The sequence below is a fragment of the Perca fluviatilis genome, chromosome 24 (assembly GCF_010015445.1).
Source record: "Perca fluviatilis chromosome 24, GENO_Pfluv_1.0, whole genome shotgun sequence".
NCBI lineage: Eukaryota > Metazoa > Chordata > Actinopteri > Perciformes > Percidae > Perca > Perca fluviatilis.
In genome coordinates this window covers 11,785,178-11,797,351 of record NC_053135.1, presented here as the reverse complement: position 1 = coordinate 11,797,351, position 12,174 = coordinate 11,785,178, and the positions used below count along the sequence as shown (strand labels likewise).

Genomic DNA, 12,174 nt, shown 5'->3' with positions numbered 1-12,174 from the left:
ATGTGCAACATGAGAACAAGTGCGTGTGTGTGTGTGTGTGTGTGTGTGTGTGTGTGTGTGTGTGCATGGGACACATACAGTATACACACCAGTTGAATATTCTAGAGAGAAAACAGCCACTTTACTTTTTGATGCGCACACAGGTATAAACACACACATACAGTATAAACCCAATGAACTCTGTCTGTGAAGCTCTCTCTGTCGCTGTCTCGCTTATACACACACACACACACACACACACACACACACACACACACACACACACACACACACACACACTGTACACCAATGAAAATTATTGATGTGCTCTCTTATAAAACAGTGGCTTGGCTGCTCCCTAAAGTATTCCTGGCAACATCACGGGCTGAAAATAGCTGCCGACCCAAATAACTCTCCTCGCCGGAACGACGAAGGAGCCAGACCACGGCCACCGGCGACTGGCTTTACTAATTGGCATCATTTTACAATGAAACAATATCTGGGGCAAAAGATGGAATTACACATAGCAGTAAACCGAAGAGCGGCAGAATGTGCTGTCTGGCCACACAAACGCTTGCAGAGAGGAGTGGGGAGTGATTTGAGGAAGGGAGGGTCGGGGATGCCTTCGTTCTTGTTAGCATAAGTTATCAAATTCTCTTCACTGAAAATACGCAAGGGAGAATTGGGTAGTGAAACATTCATGCGACACCATCAGTTTAGTGAAAAGACGGGAAAAACATCTACAGCAGGGGTTCTTAAATGTTTTGAAATCACAGATCCCCATATGGATGGTTTGTTTTTGATTGATTTAGCGTTGAATAATAGAATTTATTGCAAGCTAGGACTCCGCTTTGAGATGGGGCAGCCACATACTCACACATTTCGGTGAGCACATTGGTTGTAAGTCTGAAGAATGACACACAGGTACAAAGTCTGATATTTTAGTGAGAACATGACTCATCTCCAATGCAAATCTTGTTTCAGGTATCTTCTAAGAATCAAGTTTGAATTGAATTGATTTTAGTGATAGCAACCTGTCATTTTCCCAACCTGTCAGCCACTATTTCCTACAACAATTTTAACACATGCTTGATTTATATGAGAAACAAGTTCAATATTTGTACTTTCCTGACAACTTGTGCTATTGTTTTATCTTCTAATTTCTTATGAATAAATAAAAAAAGGTCTTGATAAGGAGATTGTATGCACAGATTAACACCATTTACCTCCAGAAAATCCTCTTTTCAGGAACAAAAAAAAACACTTCTTGCATCCAAAATCTTTGAAATGGCACACTGTGTTTGCCCAAGGCCCTGCACTTATGTCAGCCCACAAGACTCCACCAAAACACCCAGTTTAGACCAAGAAAATCCCCAACACTGTAAAACACATCCTGTGAACTGCTCACACACACTCAAATGCCAAGCACTGTACATAAAGGGAGACATAGAGGGAGGAAGGCATAAACACAGATGTCTTTTGGCAGCCCAAATCTTAATTAGCACCAGGAGATTCATCTAATCAAAGGGTTGCCAGCCCATCATTAAGGCTAAAACACACACTGCTCTCCTCACATACCAGAACAGAACAATGGATAACAGAGGTACGGTGTCACACTGATGAATGGCTCTTCCCACAGGTCTCATTAAATCACAGAAGGGCACTTCCCAGGCCGTTCGAAGAGTTAAGCAGGGTGCACAATCACCCTCTCCGACTGTCTACTGCGGCTACTTTTCTACTTTACAGCCTTTTTGTTCCAAGGCTGCCTGTCAAAATAATATTTCTCTTAGTGAAAATTTGTGCTTTTAGGCTTTGACATATAGGCTAATCCAAATTCAAGCTGCATTTGACTGTTTTTTAAGGATAAAAGTCGTATCTTATTCAGACAACTCAGCCCCGCAGGGGTTTGGAATGACTGAAACTACATGATGTACCCAGTTGGCTGGAGATAGCAGTGTCTTTAGGGTAATTAGGGACCCAGTTTAATCTCCCAGTGAATTTAGCATCCACTGCTGACAATGGAAAACATCCTTTATCTGTCTCCGAGCACCCATCTGAGTCCTCACCCCGGGTTTCAAATACATGAGATCAAAATAAAGCTTCTTTAAAAGATTTAAAAATAAATAAATAAAATAAAATGGAGAAAAGAACTCAGAGTGAATGAAGGAAATAGTGATGAAAGAAGAAAAGAAGGATGAGGAATCTTTGGAGATCAGATAGATGGATGGAAGGACAGAGATGGAGGAAAAAGGTCCTGACACACTGGCTAACCAGGCAGACAGCTTTGGAGCAGCGAGCCATAGCAGGTGGAAAAAAAATCCACTGGCTTTGCATGTTGGACAACTGCAGCTGAGTGCTGAGTCTGGCATGCAAAGCGCACACACACGCGACTGCATAGATACTTGGTGTGGCTTACATAATACAGCTAAAAGTCACACCTCTTCTCAGAGCCGACAGCTGGCATTGTTCTTTGCCGGACTCTGTGAAACCCTAGACTAGAGCCAAGATAACATCATTTGAAAAGACTTTTACAAAAGCTCACGCTCCTAAAAAAAAGTCAACAAGGCCTGCATTGGCAACTCAGCTGCGATCTTTACCAATGACTGTCTCGCTTTATAAACTATCTGACCGGTTTCAGAGCGCGGCGCGTCCTTGCGGCTGTCACCACCAAGAGCTTAGGGGCGTGATTGATGAGCGGCTTCGGATGACAACAACAAGCAGCGGTGTTTACTCAGGGCAAATTGCCCTTGTCTCTTTCCACCTTCCATCTCTTTCTCCCCCCCTTTCTCTCGCTCAATCTTTGGAGAGAGATGGTCCACATGGCTGGAGCTCTGGTTTCTGGATGGCTACGAGTCCCTCGGGTGGGATTAGCCTCCCAGAATGACAGCTAAACAAACAAATAGGCCAAAGCTGGCCTTCCTGCTTGCCAAGGCTGCCTAGCAACAGGTAGGCAGTAAGATGGGATGTAATGCTTGGTATGTCACAGCCAGTGATGGCTGTAAAAATGCCTGGACATGGTGCAAATGTGTGGCCATAATCAAAGCCAATAGATTTTCATAGATGCGAACATGCTGGAAGATTAAAAAACACTGTGGTCCAAGTAGGAAATAATTAGGAAGTAACCACGGCAACAGACTATCACTTGGAGCCTTTAGATACTTAAGGCAGTGATTCATGGCAATTATTTCACGTCATTTAAACGACATATCACTGAAGCGTCACTCTGATGACATTCGACCATTACAACAAGCAATGTCAAACGTGCCAACAGCTCCATGGCAACATCAGCAACGACAACGATTCATCTTGCATCAGCAGCAGGCGCTCTTTGATAAAGCTCATAAAAAACATAGTCAGTTACTGTACTGGCACTCCAGGCCCGGCTAGCAGTAAAAAAATCCCAACACATGTTCTCATATGAGAAACTTACACATCCACAAATGTACATAGCTGATGACAGCAAGTAGTTTAAATAGGTAGGTAAATACTGTTCTTAGCAGCACCCCGAAAGCAGCCAAGAAATTGCACTTAATCCCCAGTAAAATTACAGAATTAAATAAACATAAAACATGTTAATAAGTGACTTTTATAGGTGCTGCTTAATATATGTTAACTTTTGGCAGAACCAGGCTGTTTCTCACTGCTTCCAGGGTCTTAGCGAGGAAGGGAATAAATGTCGAACTGTTCCTTTTATTATTTGCATGATGAAAAGCCAAACAGGTGTTAGTTTGTCACAGTCTCTCCCCTGTCCACTGACACATGCACAACTGATATTAGCACGCTTCTTCTCGCCTGTTGTGACAGATGCAAATACTCTTTTAATGCAACAATTCCACCAGCAGCTTGGTGCCATTATTTGTGACACACTCTGCGTAAATGAGCCTTTATTCCGCATTGGGTTAAATGTTGATTGCATAACTCTCCTGAGTTCAACTTTTTGCAGAAAAACTGACTTTACATGGGGGTTTGAGCAGGGCAAATCAAACAAGGCAGCTGTGACTTTGTCTCCTCAGAATTTGAGAAAGAGAGACGGAGCGAGAGAGAGAGTCATGAGATAAAGAGAGAGAGAGAGAGAGTTAGTGGTAAATCCAAAGCATAAAACGAGTGCCTGTGACTCTTCCTTCTCTTCCTTTCTCTTTTCTCCCTGCGGTTGCCAAGCCGGATGGCAGCAGCGAAGCATGTCGGATCACTGTAAGGTGCTGTAACGGCTTCCCGATTTCGCCTCAAATGATGTGAAAGTCATTGCCAAGCCATGTGTGCCGGTGTGAGGCGAAAAAAATGACTGGCTCCTCTTCTCACTGTTAATCAAACCTGGGGTGGCAGAGCGTTTTGCAGACGGAAGCCATACATAAAGATGTGCTTGTTCAAAACGCTCCCCCTCTCCTCTCATCTTCCCCTTGCTGCCTTTATTTTTTTTTCCTACGCCACCTCCTCTCCCTCCCTCTCTCTCTCTGACGGGCCAGTCGCCAGAGCATCAGACAAATGAATGCGTCCTCCGCGTCCTCTCTTTCATCAGCGCTTCCAACCTTTTCATCAACGCCCATAAAGCAGTAGAAGGCACCTATCACTGGCAATCGCCTCTCAGCTGCCTGAGTGATGAGACAGAGGTGGCAGAGTTCAGTAAGCGCTCTTATGGCAGAATGGATGTTACTGGGTCAGGGGGTCGCTCGCACATCTCATTACACAGCATACACAGACACACAAACCTGTGCACTCGCACGTGGCGGTGTGTGTGCATGCACAGAAAACACATCCAACACGTAATGAAAATCTGAGCATGCATGTACAACACATTGGCTACTCAAACCTGTGCGGATGCATGCATGCAGCACAGATAAATAAGGACGAAGGTGTTCTTACGTCTGGAGTTTAAACTTAGGGTAAAATGGCAAACTAAATACATGCAAAAGCTAAAGTGTCTACAGCTCCTAGAAAACAGCACAGCCCTGTCTTGTTAACATAACTGCTGCTGCCGCTGCTCAGAAGCCAAATAGTTTTTTTTTTTGCTGTTACAGCTCATTTATCTGTTTATACTAATTAGATGAACTCATAGCTCTTTCAGTACAAAAAAACACGCATCTTTTCTTCAAATCGATGCATTGAGTGATAACCTTGTGGCTGAAGACATTTAAAAGCGTACAGGGGAGATGCTGCATGGTGCACAAAGGCTTCCTTTAATGCCTCGTCATCACTGGCCAGGCCATGTCAAATAGATTCTCCGTGCCATCCATCTTCAAGATCTTCTGACTCCTATGGGGTTAAAGGCGAGCACAACAACGCTGCAAGAAATCAATTCCATATTCGACATCCGAGTGTCACGAGGTCGCACGGGCTCGTTCAGAATACTTTGAGGATGTCTGGGAATTAACCGCAGCTATAAAGGACCGGTGTATTATTGTATGAATAACAAAAACTCTTAGGAATGACTGTACCGTCCCGTTTGGGGTGATACTGCAATGCTACTGGCCTCCCTTCCATCACATTTTGACTGGCTTTGTTCAAACTGGACCAGACGTCAGTTAAACTAAAAGAGAATTAACTACATTTTTACATTGGAGAGCGTCCAAACTTGATTTCAGGGAATTCCACATTTCATACTTACAGTTGATGTGACATTTTAATAAAGCCACAGGCGCGGAACGAAGACACCACCAGGAGCTCTTTTGAGACAAATAAGATTAAGTCCCAGTTTGTCCTTCCTCCTCCTGCTCACAGAATACTGAACTGCGCTGGTTACAGGATTGATTTAATTTTAATTTGCATGTAATTACATCAAATAGCAGCGAGTAAAAGGTCACAGAGAAGAGACGGGGTGTGTTTTTACCTGGTTATTTTAGCTTCTTATAGCTGGACAGGAAATACACGATTCAGACATCTAAACTCATACGTTCTTATTGCTGGTACTCTGCAAAGCGAAGAAAAGTGTCTTGGGGAACATTGTTACCTGGCATACGCTGCGTTATAGCAGAACTGAGCAGTGTATGGCAGAAAACACGCCAGTCCTCGGCTTACACAACAGCCCTGCAGAGATCAAAAATCCATACTGTGCTAATTCTATAAGAGGAAAGCAGGAAAAAAAAAGAGAATTGAGGAACAAGGGATGGAGGAAGACGGAGACAGAAAGGAGGGGGCCAGTTGGCTGCGCTCCCCAGTATGCCTGCTGTGTGTGAGAAAGCAGCTGTGGCCTACTGAGGATTACATAACATACTGAGACACAGACGCACCGGCGTGCACGCACGCAGGCACGCACGCGGCAGCGTATGGATGCATATGGCTGTTAACAATTTCGCTGCAGATTTTCTGCTCTATCTTTCGTCTTGCTCTATTGTTGGGTTAACCTCATTGTGATCTCTCTAGGGGCCGAGGGCGGGGTCGCCATGCAATCTCTCGGACCCTGACCACAGCTTTAGGAGCGACTGGTCCCTTGAAGGCCTCAGACAAAAATACTAAAAAACTCCATCTGTCTGCATCCCTACGTCTCCATCCTGTTCCTCAGGACACCATGCATGCCCTCTTCTTCTCTGACTGTCTTTTCTGAGTGTGTTCGTCGCTCCTGGGGCGCGCACCACCGGACTGTGAAATGCGGAACCCTGCAGCGAGGAGAATGTGCATGCTCTGCAACTTCCTCCACCTCTACGTGTGTCCCCCCCCCCCCACCACCCCAACCCCAGACGGTGGGGCTGCTGCTGCCTGGGAAATGTGCGTGTTAACGAGTGGCGAGCAAGAAGTGGATGTAAGTGGATGTATCTGAGCATGCAGGCTTGCATATGGAGGTTGCTGTTCCTTCCACATTTAGAAACACCAAAGCCATGTGCGATCTGTCCACATCCACATATAGAAGCCCATAAGGCACCGTGCAGCATCATACAGACATTTCGCTTGGATAGGCATCAGGCACTCAGTCTATCTGTGTGTGTGTGTGTGTGTGTGTGTGTGTTAAGCCCCTAAAGGATAATATATGTGTTGGAGGGTATGGAGTATGTCCTGAGGTCAATGACAGACAGCCATTTGTGGTGTCCTGTTACCTCCTATCCATCAGGGTCAAGTGCTGTGGATGAGGACACGTCATCAGCGGAGCCTGAAGGCAGTTGAAAGATCTATCATATCAGCCTGACATTCAAGCCAGATGTTTTGTCTTTCATATTTTAGCATCTGAATGCTCAGAGGATGACGATAAATGCTTGACAGTAAAGCCAAATGAGGCTTTATTACAGCGAATGCCGGTTTACAAAAGAGCATAACAAGCACTGGAAATTGCAGCCAAGATAAACAGCGATTTCAGTTGGTATAAAGATGCAAGATTACACATGTACACTTTGCTTTGAGGGAAAGTGGGTTCCACTATAATAAGTTAGTTATGACCAGCTATGCTTGTTCCAAATCCATCTCAGCCCTGCTGTTTGTTCCAACTATACACAACCAACTGTACTGGGATTTGGAAGCGAGACAGAACAGTTCAGTTTGGCACTATTTAGTTCAATAATGGAGCAAATAGCAGCCTCAAATGTACCATCTGCAGACCTCCAAAACACTTTTCTCTGTTTCTGTTCCCCCTCCCCCCATAACTGCCTGAATCGTGCCTCACAGACACCAACAGGGGACACAGTCATCATTCTTGCCATCGCATCTCAGGGAGCCATTTAGGGTTCCGACAACAACGGCCTCCTATCTCACCATCAGACCCCATAAAAGCATCAAATTCTAAATTGTGCCTGGAATACAGAGGGGATTGCTCAAACCGCGGGTGTCGGCTGGAGGCAGAGCTTTTAAGGCGAGCCACAACTCATAATTCATATATTCAGGAGGGCTCGGTGGCATCTTCATGTTGTTACAATGAACGCAAGGATCGCTTTGCCAAGAACATCTCTGTGCTGTGTGGGGAGAGGGGGGGGGGGGTTAAAAGTGTGGGGCAAATCGTAATCCTTGTGCTCACAAGGACACAATGCAATCTTCTTATCCCAAATAATAAATAATATCCAACAACTTTGATATTCACTGCAAAGATTGGTTATGGGATGCAAGACAATGCTTTGAGTAAAAGCCTGCGAATTGGAGAGGTGTTTTTAAACTCTAAGAATGATACATTTGCCCCATTTTTTGTGTTTTCTTTAATTATGGTCCTTTGCTATCAACATTTTATGAAATCTGCAGGTGATGCAGATCTATAGATGCTATCAGGCAAAAAAAACAAACTGTGACATTTCATTTTTGAGACGTATATCAGTTTATGCCAGCCATACTGAAGCCGGGTTCAATAGAAGATGTTATCTCTGAAATCAGATAACTCACATGTAAAAATAATAATAAAAAAGATAAAATGATAAAAAAAAAAAACAGAATACAATTTGCAGCTGCTAAGTAAGAGCAGATATCAGCTTGGTTTAAAAAAAGAAAGAAGAAGAAAGAAAGAAAGTACATTATCTACATTTAACAGACATTGACTGTTAAACTAGATGATTTTCTTTAATTCCAAAATGGACGTTGTCCCAGGGTGAAAAAGCTGCAGACATTTACAGTCTCCACCGATTAGAGCTTTTATCCATTTTGCCTACACACAGCTGTCCCTCTTCCATTTGCATTAGGTATCGATTTTGATATGCAGGCTGTGGGTGAGAAACAGGGAGAGCTGTTCACTGCATATGGTACACGCAGGCCCATGCCATTTAAAATCCACTGACAGTGAAGCTGGGAGATGGAGACTTGTTAAAAGATGCGTCGGTGGCTAACAGTAGGATGCCAATTAGGCTGCTTGGCCACAACGAATGGATTCGCGGTCACGCACCGGTTTCTCTCTCTCTCCTTCTTCTCCCTCTCCCCCTATCACTCCCCCTCCCTCCTCCACCTCCCTATACGCATGGAGCAGAGAAGAGGGGAAAAGCCGAAGCTCCTATTGCATGAACAATACCGGCATCAAATTTCAATGCAATGATTTTTTTATTTATTTTTTTTGCTCGGTCAGTGCAGCATGGAAAGCATCATCACCACCAGCAGCAGCAGCAGCAGCAGCAGCAGCGGCAGCAGTAATGCAGGTGGACCGACGGCTGCTTGGCCCTTATTTTGACTTAGATCATGGAAAACGAAGGGTGGTTTAGTGAAAGATAATGCTCAGGCTGAGAAACACAGATTAATTATTTAAAAAGGACACATTTTAAGCAATTTTGCAGTAGAAAATGACGGTATTTCTAAGTATGTGTAAAAATGTTAACAGTTAAATTGTCAAACACACAATCACACACACACACACACACACACACACACACACAAACACACACACACACACACACACACACACACACACACACACACACGCACGCACGCACGCACACACACACACACACACACACACACACACACACACACACACACACAAATATATATATATATAAATATATGTATAATAACACACTTTCCAATATGGAATTTTTGGCTGCCAAAAACTAAAATAGAGATGTGGTATAGAGTGTGTGGAATATAATGGCCGTGTAAAGTGCCGGTGCGTCTCCCCATCACCATGTGGCCGCGTGGATCCCCGTGCTTATCCATCCACTGACTGAACTTGGATAGAGGAAGCGTGAGGGGGGTGAAAATGTGCAAGATGCAGGGGACAGTTCTTCTTTTCCTGCACTGCCTTCACACATTTATCCGCCACTGCATTTAGAGATGGTACAAAGCCAGACATGTTAGGGTATGCATTATGAATATGTGAGGGGACTTCTCTCCATGCAGGGGGTTCAAAACTCAGTAATCGGAGGGATGCAGATGTATTATTCACGACCAATTCAGTCCCTATTATGGGATTCGGATCTTCATCTTTTCCAAATCGCAGTTGACAGCTTTATTACGCGCCGGCGTGCGTTCACATCTAATCCACTTTGCCATCTCTGGAAAAAAAAAAATGTTTGATATATGAGTGATGGAAAGCATTTCATCTCCTCATTTCTCCCTGAACTACACACATCCACGCTTTGGGGAAAAGTTGACGCCTGCATCTCGAGCGCATGTGAACCCAATCCGCGAGCGGACTGTGTGGTTAAAGCTGTGTAACGAAGATGATGTAGGCTACACACCAGCTAGGATCGAAAGTTGAGACATACCTGCTGCCAGTTTTCCTCCAGCGACGGCATGGCAGAGAAGTAGCCGGTGTCGTGAACGAGCTGAAGTTCCTGAAAGATACTGTGGTTCGCTAAGACATCCATGCTGACGCTCGGTGATGGAAAACAAGAATGATCCACACGAAATATGCCTCCTTTCTTGGCTGTCTCAGACCTCTGCATCCACTTCTTTCATATTAGTCCATAAGAGGAGATTAATTGTTCAGTGTAGCGGCTGGAAATGTGGCGATTAGGGTCCCTGTACCTGCGCGCATTATCGGACTCGGTGCGTAAAAGAGACAGGGGGTGATGGAGGCTCCATGCGTATCCGTGTTGCCAAACTAGACACTGATAGGGAGCCAAAGGAGAGGAGGGGCTTGGTAAACGAAGGGGCGTTGTTTAGTTTGTCAATCAACTCCCCTGAGCGTCCATTTAAGGCGAATGGGCGGTTGAGGAGTTATTTGAGCCGCGGCGGAGCGGCGGAGAGGCGGGGTTAGGCAGATTGAGCGGGCGGGATTGGCTCCGGTGCCACGTCACTCAAGCCACACATGGGCTCGATAGGTGAGCTATTTATGGATGGGTATATTAGATTTGGAAGAGGGACTGAAAGGCTAGTCTGAGAGGAGAAGCCGTGGTGTAAACATCATGTTCTCACAAACAGGAGCCGGAAACAGTATTAATAGGCTGCTATATTGTTCCACAGTGTAAATATTCAATTAAAATGAGATGCAGGATGAGGCTGTAGGAAAAATATATCCCTGTATAGGGACTCCGTGCTTTAATAATGAGTTTATCGTAAACCTATCATACTTAATGACATTTTAATCTCCTATAATATCTCCATAATGCTGTTGCTGTGTTCCTGCTGAGACTGCATCATTAAATATTGTCTGTATACTATATCCATAATAAGATTTAGTGTGTTTATTATATATTTGTAAAGCCATATTAGCGCTATAATCCAATAGAGACTCACAAGTTGTTCACTGGGGTTAAAAGTTATAAGTCGTATAAAATGTATGTGACAGGCAAGAGGCTTATTACACTGATCCACATTGATAAAAATCAGCCTCCGCACTCCTTTTATGCAGCTCCTGCTGTAAGTAAAAGAGGGGTGAAAAAAAGTCCACTGTGTGTGTGTGTGTGTGTGTGTGTGTGTGTGTGTGTGTGTGTGTGTGTGTGTGAATGATAGATAAGTAGCCAAATCTTCCCTGATACGTCTTGTTTGGTGGTGTGATTAATGCCGTTCGGCCCGTGTAAGCCATCAAAATTGTAGACTTCCATGCAGGCTCAATAGTATTCTCTCTGTCACACACACACACACACACACACACACACACACACACACACACACACACACACACACACACACACACACACACACACACACACATAAAGAGTGTTGTAGAGGCCTGTAATCTCATTACAGTGCGAGGGGAAGGCTGGCCAAGGGCCCCGGCTACACGATTTACACATGGCATTTTGGGAGAGAGAGCTCAGCTCAGACGGACGATGAAGCTCCCGCTGACATTTATCCATTTGACACAACTCACTCTGACTCTCTCTCCTTCTCCTGCTTCTTGTTCCTGCCTCTTTCTGCCTCTTTCTGTCTCTCGTTTTCTATTTTTTTCCTGCCCCTCGCTCTTTAAGTCTGCCCCTTTTAATTCTCATCTCTGTGATACCATTCCTCTCTTCCTGCCACTCCCCATCCATCCCTCACTTCTTCCCCATAATCCTGTACCACACTCTGTATTTTACTATTGTGTTTTGAGCAAGAATGGAAAGATTACAGAAGTATTTGACAGAAGGAAAACATATGACATATGATACATAAATACAGAGGTCGGACAGCTGACCAAAAAAAAGAGAGAAAACAACAATCTAGCACAGCTATGGCCCTGTTCACACCTGGCATTAACATGCGTTATAGGTGATCCAATCACAAGTGGACAGCTCAGGTGTGACCGGTGTGAATGCACCCAAGACGCATTGGGATCCGATCACTCAGACCAAATTCGGAAGTGATCTGAAAGCGCATAAGGCCACATTTTTTTTGCAGTGTGTACGCAAATGCGCCCTGGGCTAACACTGAAAGATCGCCTAC

General features: G+C 44.5%; 1 protein-coding gene across 1 annotated transcript in view; it reads right to left on the bottom strand.

The window, feature by feature from the left end:
• Positions 1 to 10,406, bottom strand: part of LOC120554157 (Krueppel-like factor 7) — a 34,925-nt gene extending 24,519 nt beyond the window's left edge. Inside the window, exon 1 of the mRNA XM_039792846.1 lies at positions 10,074 to 10,406. Within this exon, the coding sequence (XP_039648780.1) occupies positions 10,074 to 10,253 (180 nt within the window). The 5' untranslated portion in view covers positions 10,254 to 10,406. The remainder of the gene's footprint in view (positions 1 to 10,073) is intronic.
• Positions 10,407 to 12,174: the final 1,768 nt, after the last annotated feature.